The sequence below is a fragment of the Mustela erminea genome, chromosome 7, assembly GCF_009829155.1.
Source record: "Mustela erminea isolate mMusErm1 chromosome 7, mMusErm1.Pri, whole genome shotgun sequence".
In the NCBI taxonomy this organism is placed as follows: domain Eukaryota; kingdom Metazoa; phylum Chordata; class Mammalia; order Carnivora; family Mustelidae; genus Mustela; species Mustela erminea.
The window spans coordinates 111,972,910-111,993,958 of NC_045620.1; the positions used below are offsets into that span (position 1 = coordinate 111,972,910).

The 21,049-nt window shown below is 40.7% G+C and overlaps 1 protein-coding gene across 2 annotated transcripts in view; it reads left to right on the plus strand.

Annotated features, from left to right (window-relative positions):
• Positions 1-21,049, plus strand: part of TTC27 (tetratricopeptide repeat domain 27) — a 174,353-nt gene that overhangs the window by 113,834 nt on the left and 39,470 nt on the right. For both annotated transcript variants that reach the window (XM_032352961.1, XM_032352960.1), the window contains exons 13-14: positions 1,114-1,341; positions 20,861-20,959. In XM_032352961.1, coding sequence (XP_032208852.1) covers positions 1,114-1,341; positions 20,861-20,959 — 327 coding nt within the window. The remainder of the gene's footprint in view (positions 1-1,113; positions 1,342-20,860; positions 20,960-21,049) is intronic.

The following is a 21,049-nucleotide window of genomic DNA, read 5'->3' on the forward strand; positions in this document are numbered from 1 at the left end:
CATGTGTATTTTGGCTATTTGGGATTTAGAACTCTTTTTACTTGGAAACTGTTAAATAAAATCTGGTTCCCTTTTCAGACTAGGCCTAAAAAGCCTACATAACCCGTAACCCCTGCAGAAGTGCAGAGGAGCTAGCATCTCAAAGATCCTTTGAGAAGCACAACCACCTTTTTAAAAAATTTATTTAAATTTTAGTTAACGTACAGTGCAATATGCAACCATCTTTTAAAAAGACTTTGCAAAAATTGGACTGCTTAAGAATTCTAGCGGTGTGCAGCCTAAAGCGAATCAACTATATTAACTTTAAGATTGCCAGCTATGTAAATCACGAATCCTAAAGTATCATGTTAACTACAATAGAATGGCTTCCTGGCTGTCTTGGCATCTTTGGTGACTCCACTGCTGTTTATGGGAAGGTGTTTGTGTGTGAGGATGGAAAGCAGAGCTGCTAGCATGCTGTTGAAACTGATCAGAAACAAGGGGTAAAGGGCCGGGGTGGATGTAGTAGGGGTAACAAGTCCAGAATTAGTTCAGCTGATGAGGTGGACCTCTGCGAGTCATACCCAAGCCTGTGCCATATACTGAGGATGGTCTTTAATTCCTAAAGTGAGTGGACTGTCTGGAGGCCCTTATGATGGCAGTTTTTATCTTTGAGAAAAAGCAGGGACTATGAAGTTGTACCCACCTCCTTCTTTTATAAATGTTTCAGCAATCCCAGCCTCTCTGAGCATGCCATTTTAAGAAAGGAAAAACAAAACAAACAAATAATAAATAACATAAAAAAGGAAAAACCTATTTTTCATTGCTGTTGGGGTAGAGGTGAACTCAAGAGGCTGCTCTCACCTCTCCTTCGTGCCTTTCTTTCCTGGAGGATTCTGGAGAATTCCAGATGCCAGTAAAGCAGCATTCGCCTCTTCTTGTTCCTCTCTTTCACCTGTACCATAGTTGTTTTCTCTTATTCTGCCTCTGTCTCAGATGCAGGAAATAAGTGGGTCATCTCAAACTTTGAAAAGAAACATTTGGATCCTGTGGGATAAAGATGTATATGTGCTTTAAAAAATAAATAGCCATTTGTCACTCTAAGCAGTTCAGTTATTTCTTCATTATTTCTAGGCAGAAGAAATCCTTAGGCAAGAGCTGGAGAAGAAAGAAACGCCGAGTTTATACTGCTTGCTCGGAGATGTCCTTCGAGACCAGTCTTGCTACGACCGGGCCTGGGAGCTGTCCCGCCACCGCAGCGCTCGGGCCCAGCGCTCCAAAGGCCTCCTTCATCTGCGGAACAAAGAGTTCAGAGAATGTGTGGAGTGCTTTGAGCGTTCAGTGAAGATCAACCCCATGCAGGTGAGACTGTTAGGAAAGCCCCATCTGCTCTGGGCACTTAGGTTTTTCTTTGCTTTGGTTTCTAACTGAACGAGTACCTGTTTCCTGCCCTCCTACCTAGTGAGCTTCGCTTTGCAGGCTGAGAAGGGAGCCTCTGCCGATCACTGTTTCTTGCTCATCAGCGAGAACATTGGTCTTCTTTTAGATGCTTTCTGTTGTGTTTCTGTTATTGACTTATCTGTTTTATTTTGTTATTTCTTTCCTTTCACTGTCCTTAATACACATGCAGCTATGGTAGTTAGGTTCTGTTTCCAGCAGATATGTTAGGATGAAATGGATGGGAGTCTGAATTACAGTCCTGTAGGACTGGGCAGGGGACTGTGGAAATCAATAATGGAAGCAAAACTCCTAGAAACAAGGTAACATCTAGAATGGATTATTGATCTTTTAAGATAAAGTCTATATATATACACATTTTTAAATGTTTAAAAAATTTTTTTGAGGTTTGAAAAAAATAGTACAAAAAGAGTCTAGATCTTTAAAATAAGTGACAAGACAGATCCACAGGAGAGGGCCTAATTTTGAGGGGGAAGAAATTAACCTTACTTCATGCTTAATGATATTCAGTTGGTAAAATGATTTTATTGTCAGAAATGATCGTTTTTTTAAACCATGTTTTCTTTATAACTGTTTTCCAATTTCACCAATCAAATGCACACATTACTGTCAACCGTGGGTCCGGACAGACATGCACACTGACTTGGTAGGATTCTGGTGAAAATACTACTTTGTAATCAGTTCCTCCTGTTTACTGAGGAGCTTACTATGACTCGGATACCTTGTTGAGCATTTTGTCAGTATTTGAACTTAAGACAGTCTGACCGCAGAGCCTGTGTGCTTTTTTTTTTTGGGGGGGGGGAAATTGTTGTAGAAAGAATAACATAAAATTTATCATCTTCACCATGTCTCAGTGTACCGTCCCACAGCATGAAGTGCATTCCCATCGTTGTGCAAATTCTCCAGCATAATGCTGATGTTGTAGCGTGTGTCAGAATTTCCACTGTCATGGATATACCACCTTTAGTTTATCTGCTTTCGGTGGACCACTGGGTTGCTTCTGCCTCTTGGCTCTTATGAATAGGTGCTGCTATGAACAAGTGTGGGCAGAGATGATCATTTTTGAACTGGGTAGATTTGGGGGCATATCTTTTATATTGAAAAAAATTAGAAGTACATTTTTGAGCTACTTGCTTGCTTTCTTCACTCTGGGTAATGAATACAGTGAGAACCTCCCAAATCAGCCGGTTGTTAAGAAGTCTGGGGAAGAGATTATCAGCAGAATTAGATGATCAGCAGAAATTAACAGATGCGTTCAGCAGTTAGGATGTTTCAAGTATACTGAGATTTGGCTTTCATGGACCTCTTGGTCTAACTTGGTGGTTGTCAGGTGGGGCGGATTTGGCCCTGCAGGGGCATTTGGCATTTTCTGACCAGGAGGTGAAGGAGTCTACTACTGCCACCTAGTGGTTGGAGTCCAGGGCTGCTGCTACACATCCCATAATGCACAGGAGAGCCCCCCAAGATAAGGAATTATCCGGCCTCAAATGCTCAAATGTCGGTAGTGCCAAGATTGACAAACCCTGTTCTCATTTGATTATCACTAGGCTTTTTTCATTTTTGGGGGGAGGGTAGAAAACAGAACTCGATATTGTGTTGTCAAAATTTTATTTTTACTTTTAGGAAAATTGTAGCCTATCCTTGTTTATCTTAGCACCCCTGCCTAAAATTTGCCCAACCACGGCTGCCCTAAGGAGTGAGAAAATAAACTCCCTCCCTTAGCCTCTGTAATCTAAGTCAAGTCAATGCCATGTTCCTCACAAACATGGATTACTCTCTCAAGCACACAGTCTCTTCCCAACAGACGCATTCACGGTTTCCTTGTTTTTCTCCTGCCTCACAGGCTCCTCCTTCTCAGTCTTGATAGGTTATTATGTTTAGTGCTTGGACTTTATCTCTGTCTACAGTCACTCCCTGGATTTCATCTGCTCCCATAGTTGGATACCGTCTGTACACTGATAACTCCCCAACGTGGGTTTCAGCCCCATTTTCTCTCCTGAACTCTAGACCCCTTTGTCTAATTGCTCCCTCAGTCTCCCCATGTGTCCCTCCAACTTAACATCTGGTGTCTGAGATGCTGTTCTACCCCTCCTCAAGACTTTTGTTCCCAAGGTCATCCCCATCCTAAATTACCCTGACTGGTCTTTCTGCCTCTTCCCATCTGCCTATTCTCAATGACCATGGAAGTGGATCCTTTCAAATGTAAGTCAGATTTGTCATTCCTCTGCTCCATTCCCCAGTGATATCAGCCCAACTCCCTGAAAGGCTGGCAGGCTTCTTCCAGCTGAACTCCTCTTATGCACCACCCACCACCCTTTACCTCACATTAGCCTCTTTGTTCTTCCCTGAATATTCTAGGTGAGTTCCTGCCTCAGGGTTTTAGCACTTGCTCTCCCGTTGTCCAGAACTTTCTTCCAGATATCTGCATACCTCACTCTATTGTCTCATTCAAGTTGTTGCTCAAATGTTACTTGTTCACAGGGGCCTTCCCCGATCATTCTATGTAAAATCACAGCCCACTTTCCACCCTGCCTTATACTCCTTCTTTTCCTGATTTTTCTCTAGAGCACTTAGCACTTTCTAACATTTTTACAGCTTACTTTGGGGAAAAAAAAAAAAAAAAACCAAAACTCTATTTCTCCTTCCTGAGAATGTAAATCCTATGAAGGCAGAAGTTTTTAATTTGTATGGCTCGTTTATATTTCCCTGGTGTCTGTAACAGTGCCTAGCACGTATAGGATTCAGTAATTATTTGTTGAGTGAGCAAATGCATAATATCTTTAACCAGTTCGTCAATCAAATGTAGATACTAATTGTCTGCTGTGCACATAGTTGCGAGTCAGAGGATGAAACAGTAGCAGCAGATCACCAGAGAGGCTCATTTATACCCTCTAGTACAGTCTAGTGAAGCAAACATGAGCAAAACTAGCCAAGAGTACAAGGCATCAAAGAAATAGCAAGTGAGTTACTTGTAAAGCCCTAGTTACATAGAGATCAAAGAGGTAGTAGAGATAGGATGGTAGATAGCGAAGATAGGATGTTGCATTTGGCTTTGGAGGGCAGTACTTGAATAGGTCAAGAGGAGGGCAGTGGTTGAGGGCATGCAGGTAGGTGGACAGTATGAGCAAAACCCTGGAAATAGGAAGATAAGGGGTGTGTGTGTGTGTGTGTGTGTGTGTGTGTGTGTGTGTGTTGGGGGGAACAGAGGAGTTAGTGAATAGGCTAGTTTTGGAGAGTAAAAGGGAATATGGAGTTCCAGGGGAAATCTGGATTGGAGCCAGATTATAAAAGGTCTTAAATGTGAGGCTAAGTTCTTTGGCTTTTTATTTGGCAGATTGGGAGCCACTGAAGGGTTGATATGTGTTTGGCTTTATTTTGAATGAAGGAATGTGGTTTGCATGGAGGTAATTTAGGCTTATTGTCCTGGCAACACTGAGGCCGTGTAAGATAACTGGATGTGGACAGGTTTGGGAGGCCAGCCCTCCCCTAGCCTGACGGTTATCAGTGTGGCAGGGGCAAGAGGAAAACGGGATGGGTATGAGGGAATCTGCGAGGGAGGACTTGACAGGGCTTGATGGTCTCATTATATAATTTTGAATTAATTACTTAGCAAGACAAAGAAATGACAGTTGCTCAAAGCAGCATCACAACACAAACAGATGTTATGCGAGGATATTTTGTAGTGTGTCATATGGATCCAATTGAGGCAGGCTGTGAGCCATGCCGAAGTATGCAGGCGTGTGAGGCTCCGGTTGTACAGAACTACTACAGGATGCAAACTTGGACTCCATAGACTTTAGAACCTGGGATCCAAGTTTGAACTATCTCTGGAGAAGGAACGCTCCTATATGCTGTTGTCTCCATTAAGTCCTGGGACAGAAGGAAAATAGAACGGAATTTAAGAGAAGAAGGAATTTAAAGAAATATATTCTCTTCTTTCAGCCATTTCCAAACAGGTTTAATAACAAACTTGAGGCGAAATGACAGTGATGCTTGAATGGCTTTTGTGCATTGCGGTGATTTTCTGAAACCACATTGGTATAAAAATAGGAGTGTTTGGTTTTATATCAGGGAGGGTCTGCAAAACCAAATGCTCTGTCTTCGGTACATTTGTTAGAGAACCAGAAGACGTGTGTACCATTTCCATTTGTGCTTTGAGATTGCCGGCCGTTGTTCGCTCGTACCTACATGTTTCATTTTCCCAAGCGACTTCTGAAACAACTGAGATTCATCCTCAGACTTGAGTGTGTGGGCTGTTGGAAGCCGAAGAAAGTGGGAGGAAGTGATAACCAACCCCCCCAAGCATGATCCGCAGTCACAGGACCAGGATTAAAACAGAAATCCTTGTGTCTCCTTATTATTCCCACTGTCCCCTACTCTTTTTTCTTTTTTTAAAGATTTTATGTATCTATTTGACAGAGAGAGAGAGAGAGAGAGATCACAAGTAAGCAGAGGCAGGCAGAGAGAGGGGGAAGCAGGCTCCCCGCTGAGCAGAGAGCCCAATGCGGGGCTCAATCCCAGGACCTCAAGATCATGACCTGAGCTAAAGACAGAGGCTTAACCCACTGAGCCACCTAGGTGCCCCCCCAATATCCCCTACTCTTAGGTAAGAAGTGAAAGCAAGGAAATTGCTCAGATATCAAACCAGTATGTGTAGCTCTGAAAAAGGAAAATACAGCTTATTATTTTTTCTCAGTACCAACACTGTATTCCTTTTCTCTTGTCAGCCCCTCCCCAGTACATGTACCCTCTACCCCCCATTTATTTTCCTGAACTCTCCTCCTCTCTGAGCTGGTCACCCACCTCTGTAAGGTCATATGATATTACTGTAGTGATTACATCCAGAGACACATGTAGGCAGAACAGCTAGAGTGGAGAGGAGGCGGGGGGTCACCAAGGACTGATGGGGTCAGGGAAGGCCCAGCTGGCCATGGGGCAGGAGTTAGCTCAAGTGTGCCCCAAATGGTGGAAGATAGGTTGATGTTCAGAAGGGGAACTGACTTCCCAGGGAGGAGAGCATGAAGAAAGCCATGGGTTTGAGTGTTCCTTAAACATAAATGGCTACTTTATGCTTGTTATCCTAGTAACGCATCCTGTTTAGCGTTTGTCTCAAGATTTTTCATTTCTAAATGAAGTAATATTAATTGTTGCACAAAAAGCCGCTGGAGTGGATTTTCACAGACATCTACTTTGTACTTCCATCTTCTGCCATAATCTCATCTAGTATTAATTATATTTGAGGCCTTGCTAAGATCTGAACAATGACTAGTAACAGCCTGTCTGTTTCTTTCCTACCCTTTCCTGACATGGCTTGCTGACATTACCCTTTTAAGGACTGTGTGCGGGGTGCTTGCTGGTACAACCTACTTTGCTTGCTCACAGGTGCTGAGAACCGACACCTTCTTCGGGTTTGGGTGGTGGTAGAAGAAATACTGGAGCCAATGTCTTCGTAAGCCCCCTGGTATACATCAGACATATGTGCCAAGCCGCGGCCCCCATGAAGCATGACGTTGCCTGGCTACCAGTTGGCAGGATTAGTGGGAAGTGTGGGGAATCAGAGGCTAGACGTATGGGGAGCAGAGCAGGCCTGCCATAAATAAAGTGCATGGGGAGCAGTCTGAATTCTCTTGCTGCCGTGGTTTGATCACTTATCATATGGCTTCAATATACCATTATTTTTGTATTATGTGGCTTGGTAACTTTTTATATAGTTTATAATAAACCCTTTAGCAGCATTCGCCTTCAAAAACCAAACAAACCAAAAAAGTGTGTTTTTGGAGGACAGTAGGAACTCAGTTCTCATTTGCCAAGAGAGCTAATGAGCCTGCACAAAATGTAGTTGGCATGTACCCTCCACCTCAGGGGCTATGGTGGCATCACTGACAATGTGAAAACCATAAGACCTAAGTCTATTGAAGAAACATTAACATTTACGTCTAAAGTTAGTACTTTTTTTTTTTTTTTAAGAAGTCATGTCCAAAGTTGATGAGTTAATATGTGGTTATAGGAGATGCATTTTCATGTCATTCTGTGAGGCTTGACTTTTTATCCAGAGCAAATGAAAATGAGCACAAATGTACGTATATGAAAAGTTGAGATCTTAGGTGTTAATGTGCTAGCTCGTTTCGTAGAACTAGTTCAGTACCAGTTGAATTCATTAGTTTAGTATCAGTGACAGCAGATGCTTCAAAAAGAAAAGTCATTAATTCCGTTCACATAATGCTTTAATTTCTTCCATCCAGTTAGTGGATTCAAAGTAAAATTCTTGGAAATTCATTCTCTTAAAGGTGAAACATCTGACATTATTCTGAATGCTGTTGTAAATTCAGTTCACAAGTTAATGTAACAGATTAAAGTACTACATTTTAGTGGCGATAATAAGGTTATAAATTTTGGTGAAGCAAAGCAACATGGTAAAAAGAATGTTCTTTCTGAATTAAGAAAACCTGTGGAACATGAATATACTTGGATTTGGCTGTAGTGGTAGACATGATGTGGTCCAAACAGGCTTCTACTAATGGATATAAAAACTGGCTCTTGTCATTTACAAATATTTTCATGTACACAGTTTGGAAATTATAAGATTCTTGTGACACATCTGATGTTGAATTAAAATTTCTATAGTGTGGCAGTATATACTTTTCTGTTTCTTCCCATCAAGTGGACTTTTAAAATGTTTGAGTTTTTGAAGAATTATTTTACAGGTGTCCTACAATGATATGAACTTTTAAGAAAAAGAGTTTTTTGCATTTTGGTTGTATTGTTTTCATAATCAATTGGAAATCTTTATGTAGTCAATTAATGAAGTTCCAAAAACTTCAGCTTTTTTAAAAACAGTTTTAAGCAAATTGTAATTTATTTATTTATTTATTTAATTTTTACAAATTGCAATTATTAAAGGCAACACTTTCAAACAGGAAGACATTGAAATTTTCCATAAAAAAGAATAGTGAGAGCTCAGGGTTTAATTTTGAAATGTAAAGTTATAATTTTGCATATCTTTCTGTATCAGTCTGCTAGGGCTGCCATAACAAAATACTACAGATTAGGTGGTTTATGACAGATTTATTTTCTTATAGTTCTGGAAGATAACAGTCCAAGATCAGGGTGCCTTCAGGGTTGACTTCTAGTGAGGTCTCTCTTCCTGGCTTTTGGATAACAAGGCTTTTTCCTCTGTGTGCTTGTAGTTCTCTTCTTATGAGGACACCAAAAGTCTTAACCAGATTAGGGCCCCACTTCTATGACGTCATTTAATTTTAATTATTTCCTTAAAGGTCCTATTTCCAAGCATAGTCACACTGGGGGTTGAGTATCAACATTTTGAATTTTGGGGGTTTAATTCAGTTTATAACATCCACTTAGGAGGAATCTTTTCTTTGTAACCTTTTATTAAGCAAATTTCAACTATATAAAGTATAAAATAGCAGAGAGACTACTATAGTGAGCCCCCTTCCCATATGCATAAACCGGCTTCAACAATTACTAACTTATGGCTGATTTTATTTCATCAATATTTCCCTAAATCTACCCCCATATTATTTTGAAACAAATCAGTATATCAAAGCATTTAATTTTTTTTTAAAAGATTTAATTTACTTATTTAGCAGAGACACAATGAGAGGGGCAACAGAAGGAGGGAGAGTGGGAGAGGGAGAAGCAGGCTTCCTGCTTAGCAGGGAGCCTCATGCGGGGCTCGATTCTAGGACCCTGGGATCATGACATGAGCCAAAGGCAGCTGCTTAAGGACTGAGCCACCCAGGTGCCCCTCAAAGCATATACTTTTTAAATGTTTGAGTATGTATCTCTGAAGAAATAACTTTAGAAAATAACCATAATGAGGTTCCTGGGTGGCTCAGTTGGTTAAGCATCTGCCTTCAGCTGAGGTCATGATCTCGGGGTCCTGGGACTAAACCCCATCAGGCTCCCTGATCAGTGGGGAGCCTGCTTCTCCCTCTTACACTGCTGTTCCCCTCTGCTCATGCACTCTCTCTCAAATAAATAAATAATCTTTTTTTTTAAAAAAAGTAATCATAATACCATTGTATTTAAAATATCAATAATAATTTGTAGGAAACTTTTTTTTTTTTTTTTAGGAGAAGGAGTGGAGAGGGGTAGAGGGGAGGGAGAGAGAGAGAATCTCAAGCAGACTCCATGCCCAGCACTGAGTCGGATGCCGGACTTAATCCCACAATCCTGAGATTGCGACCTGAGCCAAAAATCAGAAGAGTTGGACGCAGCCAACTGAGCCACCCAGGTGCCCCTGCAGGAAACTTTTATTGAGGTTTTGATTTTAATTCAATAAATTTATATTCTATATTAGAATTAGGCCTATAACTTAGCAGTCTCTAGATCTGGTGAAACTTAACAAAGAATCACAAATAGAGACAACTTATTTGATGAATTTTGTCTTATTAAAAATATTTGTTCAGGGTGCCTAGGTGGCTCAGTTGGGTTAGGTGTCTGACTGTTGATATTAGTTCAAGATCTTAGGTCTTTTTTTTAAGATTTTATTTATTTGACAGACAGAGATCACAAGTAGGCAGAGAGGCAGGCAGAGAGAGAGGAGGAAGCAGGCTCCCCGCTGAGCAGAGAGCCCAATGTGGGGCTCTATCCCAAGACCCTGGGATCATGACCTGAGCTGAAGGCGGAGGCTTTAACCCACTGAGTCACCCAGGTGCCCCAAGATCTTAGGTCTTGATCTCAGGGTCCTGCTTAAAAAAAAAAAAAAAAAATTGAACAAAGCCCTTTAAACAGAGGCCAAAAGATAATTCCTAAGAAAAATGCTTAAAAGTTTCAATATTAATAAGATCGGTATTATGAATAGCCTCTTAGCAGCAGGTTCTCTGAGTTTACTAGTTATTTCAGTGCATTAAAATTTTTTTCCAGCTTTATTGAAATATAATTGACATATTACACGATGTAAATTGAAGGTATACAATGTGATTGATACTTGTATATATTGCAAAATGCTTATCACTGTAGCATTAGTTAAATACCTCTGTCACCTTACATAATTACCTGTGTGTATGTATGTCTGTGTGTGTTGATAATATTTAAAATCTATTCTATTGGCAACTTTCAAGCATATGATACAGTATTGTTAACTATAATCACCATGCTAAAATGTTAGAACTCCGGAATTTACTCAACTTATAACTGAAAGCCTGTCCCCTTTGACCAGCATCTCCCCATCTCCCCTACCCTCTCAGCCCCTGGCAACCACCAGTTTCTTCAGCTAGAGAGTTCAGTTGTTTTAGATTCCACATACAAGTGAGAACATAGAGTCATTTGTCCTTCTCTGTCTGACTTACTTCATGTAGCATAATGTCCTCAGAGTGCATCCACGTTGGCACAAAAGGCAGGATTTCCTTCTTCTTTATGGCTGGATAATATTCTGTGTGTGTGTGTGCGTGCAGGTATGTGTGTCCACATTTTCTTTATCCATCCATCCATTCCCAGGCAATTAGATTGTTTACATGCCTTGGCTATTGTGAATAATAGTGCAGTGAAGGTGAGGGGGCAGATACCTCTCTAAGTCCTGATTTCAGTTCCCTCAGATAGATACCCCAAAGTGGAATTTGCTGGGTCATATAGTAGTTCTATTTTTAACTTTTCCTCACTATATTTAGAAAGAATATTTTCTCAACTAAAATTATTATGATCTACAGACAAGAGTGAGTCAAAAGTTTTAGTAATATTAAATGTATTAATAACAATACATTTATTTATAATTTATTATAATATATTAATAATTATATAATATATAGTATATTATAAATTATTTATAATAATAATAAATAATGACAATTAACAATGAAAAATGCTGTGGTAGACAGGTACTTTTATGAGAAAATTCTAAGTGCTAAGATCGTATCAAAAACAGGAATTAACCAGAAAAAAACAGTGATAACGATACTAGATTAGATATGACTAAGAAAATGATTAAAGTTTATGAATATCTACTAACAAAATTTCAGTGATTTTAATTCTGTAATATATTACAGAAATGTGCAAATGTATAGCTTGATTAAGTTCCTTTTGTTATATCTAAATTTCAGGTAATCAGCATTTAAATATTTTTGGCTTAACATATTTTTATTTTTCATTTTGAATAGAACCATCTCAAAGTTCCCCTGATACAATAAAACCAATTTTGTTGCTCAGCAATTTGTTGGTCAATAAATAAAGCCTTTTTAAAGATATGTAACTTTAATTATTTTCTAATGCTCTGTTTCATTTTCAAAAATGTTGCAGTTTGGACAGTATATTACATGGTTGCCTAACTTAGCATTATCGAGAACCCACCACATACAGACACGGATGTGGGAATGAATTCAGCTGTGTCATCCTGTCTGTCAGTGGAGAGTGGAGAGTCTCCACCAGGGAGTGATATGACTAGAACTAGACTGTGAAGGGACCTACATGCCCCTCTTCAGGATTATCTAACCCTGTAGATGTGGAAGTCTGTTGTGGTTTTGAATAAAAGAGTGATAGGACAAAAATAGGATTATAGGAAGTTTAAATAAGGAATGAATGTTACGGATGAGTGGGCAGTGAGAGTGGGAAGATAGAACAGGTTGAAGCCTCGTTACAAGGGGAAGTCTCCTGGGACTTAATCGTTTGGACTGGCAGGATAGAGGGAGAGCTGGAATCCGAGAGGATGCCAATTTTCTCACTTGTCTGATGAAAAAGGAAGATGTCCCTGTTGATAAAATATAGAGATTTCAGAAGAAGGAAAAATATCTTTTAGAGGAGGTGATGTGATTTTGGATACTGACTATGAAGGCATGTTGCTGTATCTAAGCAGAGATGGCTGATCGTTCATTGGACATAAGAGACTGAGCCCAGTAGGAAGGCCAGAATTGAGCTTGCAGATTTGGGGCTTTTTTTTTTTGTGGAAGTAAGATAAAGCCATGCAAGTGAATAAATTTTTTTTTTAAGATTTTATTTATTTATTTGACAGAGAGATCACAAGTAGGTAGAGAGGCAGGCAGAGAAAGAGAGAGAGAGAGGGAAGCAGGCTCCCTGCTGAGCAGAGAGCCCCACGCGGGACTCGATCCCAGAACCCCGAGATCATGACCTGAGCCGAAGGCAGCGGCTTAACCCACTGAGCCACCCAGGTGCCCCATGAATAAATTCTTTACATAAAATCTTAGAAGAGAACACTGAGCAAAATCCTGATCTTTGAGCAGCAGTTGGAAGAAGGTAGAATAAATAGCACCAGTGAAAAAAGATTCAAACAAAATACACCATTCGAACAAAATATACCCCTCTTGGTCAGAGGGCTAGGGATTCATGGGAACTAAAGGAAAAAGTGTTAGTGAGTAATGTCACATTGTAGTGATGAAGTCCAGAGAGGGCCAAGAAAAGGTCATTGAATTGGAGCTCACTAATGACCTTCAGAGCCAGCTTCAGAAGGTTGAGAGTGGGTGGCATGTGCGGAGAAGGATATAGCATGTGTAGACTGTTCATACTGGGAGCATGTCGAAGAGATAAGAGTCCAGATGTCATGTACAAGGGCAGAAGAAGCAGGTAAATCTTTGCAGGATACTGGAGACCTTTACATGGTTGAGGGCAGTGGATAAAGGAGAAAGTGAATCCAGCGGGTGGAGAGAGTGAAAGTTATATAGACAGGGAAGGGTGACTAGGGAAGATCATTCTAAGGAAGAGTGAAATGAGCAGAAGAGATGAAGGTATTGGCCCTAGAAAAGGAATAATGTTTCTAATGACCCTGGAAGGAATATGAGAGCATTACTATTATAATAGCAATTTCTATGAACCATCTTCTGTAGTCGAAGCTGGAATGTAAGAGTAAACCATTTTGAGATATTGAGGAGGCTACGGAAGAATTGTGTTAAGACATGGCCTCTTGCCCTCCTGTGGTTTCTCTGGGCTAAATGAGGAGAGGAGGCAGAAATAACTTTGTATGTGGCCAGGGAGTAGAGTAAATAGACCGCATGCTTTGGATGCCTAGTGATGGCAGTATGAATGGGGATGTGAAGGCCTCATGCAGATGTTCTTTTTTTTTTTTTTTAAGGTTTTAGTTATTTGGCAGAGAGAGACACAGCAAGAGAGGGAACACAAGCAGGGGGAGTGGGGGAGGGAGAAGCAGGCCTCCTACAGAGCAAGGAGCCCGATGTGGGGCTTGTTCCCAGGACCCTGGGATCATGACCTGAGCTGAAGGCATTCCCTTAACGACCAAGCCACCCAGGTGCCCCGATGCAGATGTTCTGAACTGGGAAGAATGGTTGGGATTTGGATGGGAGGCAAAGTTGGAAAAACATGTTTCAGGAAAGGAGACTAGCAGATGCAAAAACTGGCCGTGGAGCCAACAAAGATTTCTTGACAACTATTGGTTTTCACTGTTTATTTTTTATTCAGTTGTAATGGTGATGATGATGATGATAGCAGCTAACTACCGAGTGTTTACTAGGTGCCAGGTACTAGTCTAAGCATTTGCATGTGTTTTTAATCCTCACTACAATCCTTGAGGTATTTACTGTTTTTACTCTCATTTAACAAATAAGGAAACAGAAGGTTAAGTAATTTGCACCAGTTCCCACAGCTTATGACGGGTGGAGCTAGGATTTGAACCTGGACTTTGTGGTTCCAGAGCGCTGACTCTTAAGCTCTTTCCTCTTGTCTGTAGAGGACATTGTCTTATGTTAGGAAGTAATGTTGAATTTGGTTGAGGTCTGGTTAGAAGTTACGAGGGGCGCCTACGTGGTTCAGTAAGTTAAGTGTCCAATTCTTGGTTTTCACTCAGGTCACGGTGTCAGGGTCGTGAGATCAAGCCCCTCATTGGGCCCTACACTCAGCACAGTCTGCTTGAGATTCTCCGCCTCTGCCCCTTCCCCATTCATGAGCTGGCTCTCTCTCTCTCTAATTTAAGAAATAAATAAAAATCTTAAAAATAAATAAAACCTAAAGTTAAATAAATAAATAAAGCCTTAAAAAAAGAAGTTATGGAAAGGTTTGAACACAAAACTGTCATTTGAATTATTTTCTCCCTTTCATGAAGAACCATTGGGGTTTTCATCAGGAGCAAAGAAAGGTTCTAACTTGGTTGTTTTGGAATGATCCAGCACATAGCCTTGAGCGTCTCTGCAAGGCTGCGGAACTTTAGAGGGTCTGAGGCAGCCCTTCCAGCCCATGCTATACAGAAGGCTCCACATGTGACACAAGACTCTGGCAGCATTGATAATTATCTTTGGAATTTTGTTCGTCCTTGATCTGTAGCGGTCCATTTTTGACATTATCAAAGTTTTTGAAAGAAAATGTTTTTATTGGAAATGGGGTTAAAAGAGTTCCTTTTGTGAGCCGGTATTAGCTCTGGTGGAACGAGTCGAGGAATTGAAGCTTACACTCCAATGGAGAAGACAGAATGAACATATGTGAGTAATATGTAGAGAAAAAAGAGATTCTTTCCTTTTTGTTCTTCCTTTTTCATATTGGTAAGCAATAAAAAATGAACCTCTTAAAGTCTCACTTGCGTAACTGCCAGGAAACACGAGCGCTGCAGTGAACATCTGGGTGGTAGCTGTGACTCCCAGGGCAGCAGGGAGGCCGGGAGCCTTGGCGCCTGAACCTAATTCTGAATCCTGGTGGCCACAGAGAATGGACTGTAGGTCGGCCACCTCATCTTTCCGAGCTTCAGTTTCCTTACTTGTAAAGTGGAGATTATAATACCTGTCTCCGTGTGCCACAGGGGACATTTTCGAGCCAATGTATGTGCAGTGTCTAGATATTTCCAGGCCCATAGTTCTCAGGCATGGATGGTACATCATGGACTTTCTCTCTCTCCTCCTTGTTGCCGTGCGGTAATAGCAGTGGAAGGAAATCAGCGTTGCCCCATTATCTGTAGCCTAGAAAAAGGGAGATACACCCAGCAGGAGAGTCTCACGTTCAGATGACGTGTGAATGCTTGAACTACCTCACGTTGCGAATTCTCTGGGAGGAGTGGGCAAATACCGGTGGTAACCAAATCAAGGGGAGGAGTAAGAGCAGGGCACTGAACAAGGAATAGCCTGTCTAGTAAAAAGAAAAAAGTCTGTGCAAAGTTTATTTGGTTCCATAGTTTAAACAAGACACCGCAATAGAGGACGCTTTTCCTTTAGAGAGAAAGAGAAGCTCGAAGCTGAGGACGTGTGTTTCCTTAGGAAGGAGAACTGCCTATTCAGTAAATGAGAAATTTGGTTATAAAAGAATTTGAGAAGAATATGAGCCCCAGGCATCACTTCAGGGAAAGCTGTCACCCAAGAACATTGGTATCGCTCTTGGATTTGTCTTGGGTCATTTCCTGTTTAAGGAAACCACATTCAACCACTTATCTACATTCGGGGTCATGGGAATGAGTCAGGGACTTGAGAGGCGGTGATGGAGAGTGCAGCGCGGCCTTGAGGATTGCTTCTAACGATTGCTTCTAACGTGTTGACCGTTATACGTGACAGCTGAACAATTCGGTCAGTCCAGTGAGGAAAAGTAGCAAAAGTGTGAGGCTGCTGACCATTCGTTCTGCAGAAATCTTGAGGAGGAAGGAAATTTGAGTAATAGACTCATCATTTAAGAAAGAAAATTGTAATATACAAGCAAATGGTACCTATTGTAGATGTGCTTTAAGACTCTTGTAAAAAAATTAACTTTTTAATTGTAAAGATAATCCAAGCCCATTGCCTAGTGGTGCTTAGTGTATGTTAGCCTTCAGAGTGGCAAACTATTTAGTTTCTTTAAAAAAAAAAAAAAACATGGCTTAATTTCTATTTTAATTATTGAGGTTAATACATATTGTGATTTCTGTCTTCGTCACACCTGTTGCACACCAGGAACCAGGAACCTTTGTGTGGCTTGAAGCAAATTACTTCCTTTCTATGCCTTGTTTTCCTCTCTGCCTCTTTTTTTTTTTTTTTTAAGGATTTTGTTATTTATTTATTTATTTGACAGAGAGAGATCACAAGTAGGCAGAGAGGCAGGCAGAGAGAGAGAGGGAGAAGCAGGTTCCCTGCTGAGCAGAGAGCCCGATTCAGGACTCGATCCCAGGACCCTGAGATCATGACCTGAGCTGAAGACAGTGGCCCAACCCACTGAGCCACCCAGGCGCCCCTCCTCTCTGCCTCTTTTGAATTGATTTCTAAGGCTCCTAATTGAATGGCTTATGCCCCTCAAACCTGCTGCCTTTCTGGTTTGTATCATCGGGGTACTCTACTTTGCCACTAGATGGCACTAATGTACCTTTGAACCCAGTCACCCCTGCGTTTTCAGGATCTTCAGTGTGAAGAAGCCTTGGAATTTTGCTTCATTCAATCCCTAATTAACAATTGGGTGACTGAGACTCCGAGGTTAAGTTACTCTGAGCTTCTCGAATCCCACTCACCTGTCTTCCCCTCTATTCCACTCTTCTTCCAGGGGGCTTTGTGAGAGGAACTCAGAGAGAGATCTCATTCTCAACCATTCTTGTCCTTTATTTTTTAAATAATTTTATTTTTAAAAATATTTTATTTATTTATTTGACAGAGACACAACGAGAGAGGGAACACAAGCAGGGGGGTAGGGAGAGGGAGAAGCAGACTTCCCGTCAAGCAGGGAGCCTGATGTGGGGCTCGATCCCAGCACCCTGGGATCATGACCTGAGCCGAAGGCAGACACTTAACAACTGAGCTGCCCCTATTTTTAAAAATAATTTTAAACCATTCTTTAAGTTCATATATCTTCTCATTCAAAATAAGTAGTTGTCTTGCTTTTGTGTTTCTGTATTGGCTCCCTCAGAGAAACAAGCTAGACTGTCAGCTTCTGAAGATGATTGCCCTAATGATAACTAGCCTGCATTCACAGTTCGCCCTGGAATAAGCTCTATGGATATCTCAGTCAGCTTCTCTGCCCGATGATTCTCTGTCTCTGTTCCTGCCCAGTTTCTTTGATAAGACTTTTGCCTTTCAGCTCTTCCCTGCGCCTGAATATGGTCATCCCTTGAGCTTCATCAGTGTCCACTTGCCTAAAGAGAGCTTTGAGGGGATAGACTCCAGTTCTCAAAAAATTGATCTGCTGAGTTTCCCAGCCCCTGTTGACTGAGTTCTTCTGTTCCTCTCTCACTGTATTGGTGACAAGGATGGTATTGCCATCAGTCTTGGCTGAATGTGGGCAGAATGGTACAGTGCCTCCCACTGTAGACATGGGCTCTGCACTCCGATTGACTGGGTCAGGTTTCTCCTGTGTCACTGACTGACTTTGTGACCCCTTATCATCTCTCTAATGAGGGTACTGTTTACTATCTTGCGAGGCTCTTGTGAGGAAGCAATGAGGTAATGTGTGGAAAGCTCCTGGTATCCATTCTTGGCACACACTGTACATGCTCATTAAGTGCTAATATTCTGATTGCTATTGTATAGAGAGGAATAGGAGAGACTATAGCATATGAAAGGTAGGAGCCTAAGGGAGGGTCTCAGCCAGAAGAAGTAGATTTTTTTTTTTAAGATTTTATTTTTAAGTAATCTCTATACCCAGTGTGGGGCTCACAGTCACAACCCCAAGATCAAGAGTCACATGCTCCACTGACCGAGCCAGCCACGTGTCCCAAGGAGCTAGATCTTTACTGAAGAAAGAAAGGAGGGATGCAAGGCATGCTGGGGTCTTTGTCAATGTTTTGTAGAAACTGTGTAGAACTGTGCTGCCCAGTGTGGTGGCCACTAGCCAGTCTGGCAGCTGAACACACTTGAAATGTAGCTAAAGTCAAAACTGAGATGTGCTGTAAGTGCAGAGTACATAGTAGATTTCAAAGACTTGGTATGAGAACGATGAATATAAAATATTTCAATAATTTTGCATACTGATACTATGTTGAAATGAGACTATTTGGATTTGTAGAGTTAAATAAAATGTCACTAAAATTAATTTCACCTGTTCCCTTCTACTCTTTAAATGGGGCTTCTAGAAAATGGGATGACACTAACATCATATCCCCCCGTGATTGCACTCGACTGGAAGGTAGAGGTCTCTGGGATTCAAGCATATACAATTTTAATTTGGGGAATCATCGTTGAAGTTTTTTTGAGGCTTTTGATTTTTTTCTTTTATGATGTTCTGTTCTTAAGAGCATGACCTGAATCAAGATGCTAGTCACTATTGGGATTAATAGTTTAAAATGAAAAAAGTAAGAGGCACCAAATATTCTCCTTAATCCTCCAAATTCTGAGGACCTCAATGGAAAAGCAAGGTATGAATACATTATTTATGGTTTAGTGGGTCAGCCAAAAGCAATTAGAAGATCTTAGAGTTTGTTTTTTAAAAAGCCATTTCATGATTTCAAAGAATAGGGTGTGTGTAAGTCATCTCCTATGTAATTATATCTTATCAACAGATGGAATCTACTAGCAATTAATGATCCTAGAATTTTCCTTCAGATGCAAATTATTAAAACAACAACACAAATGCCAAGAGTGAAAAAAAAAAAAAAAGAGAGAGAGCCGTAATACTATATATCAAATTAAGTCATCTGCCTGATTTTCATTAAATTTATTTTGGTTTTAAGACACTGGTTAGAAAACATTGGCTTGTTTCAGAACCTTAAAGGTAAATAGTCATCTTACCACCAGCTTGTTTTAGAGCTGTGAGTAATTGCTAATTTTAGACATTTGTAACCTTTGTCTTTACAGGTGGATTGAAAAGTAAAGCTCTTTATTTACATCTTGAATTTACACTTGCTTTTTCTTTTTTTCTTTTTTTAATAACAACACATGGGAAATAGTTTTGTGGGAAGTTTGTTTGCAGAGAACAAGCACGACACATGCATTTTGAGAACTTTGAGGGCAGTTATCATTGTTCTTGCTTTAGTCCCCTGGTGAGGTATCCCTCCTTCCAAGTAAACTTGTGACCACAATTCATGGGATATAAGATGCCATCGGTTGTAACAGGCACATTTATTTTAAGTGCCACCTTGTATAAAAAAATGCCTCCAATAAACTCCGACAAGGGGTCAGGTCAGATCTATTTCAGAGATGTTAAAAGGTGAAAAAAAGGTGTACCTTGTATCTGATGAACTATAACACACAGATATTGAAACTTGCACCTTGGTTAGAAGTTAGAGAGCTTGTTTTATGTATCATTTATAAGTTAGTATCAGACTTTAGGCCCGCTCAGATCGTATCATCACTGAGGGTGGTTTGGTCTCTCCATTCTATAAATAATTGACAGAAGGAAGGTGTGATGAGGTCATTTTTCAGTTTCTGGTAGTCTCTTGATTTGAAAAAGTGAATTCTAACTTCACTTCAACCTAGTATCTCTAGCATTCCCCCCTCCCCCCAAACACATACCCACCCCCTTTTCAGCCAGTACCTATCGCTGGAACAAAATCTGTTCTCCATAAAGGCTCCTGATAGCAGTTATTTATAGCATCTTGTGAATTCAAGGCAAAGTGTTAAATTGCCCAAGGATGTTTGCTTTCTAGGCCTTATCTCTAATTATCGGCTAAAAATCTTTATCTGCTTAAAAACCATTCAGGTCTCAACTAGCCATAAGGAACAGTTTTGTGGAAATGGCCGGGGAGGAGGGGTATGTGGGCTGCCTTCGCCACTGCCTAGCGGAAGGACAGATAACAGAGCACCTCACTTCCTTTCCCACCCTGAAGGGTGCTAACCAAACCTGTCTGCCCGCTCCCTGCCTTTGTCCTGCAAGTCAGCCAGCGATCAGCCGCCTTCTCCTGCTGCCCTTACTAACTGTATCCGAAAGGAAAGCAAACTTGACCCCCACAGCTGCATTTCTGACTAATTTCATTGAATTTTTATCGGTTTTATCTTCCTTTTGATAGAGGCTATTGAATTTTAAGGAAACACTGTGATATGAAAAATTCTGTTGTAATTTCAATAGCTACTTCCTAATTCACCTGTTTTTTTCTAAATCTCTCTGCTAACACATCTTGCTTACTCAAGTCGGGCTTTCCATTTTCAACGGCTGGTCGGTAATCCAGATTCCCACCCTGCTTTTCTCCAAATTATTTTCAGGCATGCCTAAGCAGATACATGAGTTGCTCATGGTTAAACTGCAGAATTGTTTGTGAACTGACTTGAAGATGAAAGCAAGAGTTTTTCTCCTTCTCAAGTTTGTCATACATTTATCCTTTGTGAATCTGCTGATACTGTGATAGTTGACACTCAGTAAAAAGTTTAGATTAATCCCGCATTCATAGTATGAGGGTTTATAGATAGAGCTCTGGATGGCATTCATGGTGTTTGGTTAACACCAAGAATGGTCTTTCTCAGAAAAGATGTGCAGTGATACTACATATGCTTTTGGTGTTATATTAGTTTTGAAAATTATATGAAAAAATTCACTACCACCACTCAATTTCCCAAATGGAAATGAACGTAAAGTGTAAAATAAATATCCTATAAATATCTCTATGTGTTTGAATGACTTTGACCTTTTGTCCTTGCAGCTGGGGGTGTGGTTTTCTCTTGGCTGTGCCTATTTGGCCTTGGAAGACTACAGAGGTTCAGCGAAGGCATTTCAGCGTTGTGTGACTCTAGAACCGGACGTGAGTTTTCTCGGTCTGCTTTCCTTCTCACAGCCCTTCGATATTCTCTGAGTTACTTGGATTGTACTGTAGTTCAGAATAGCAATTAAA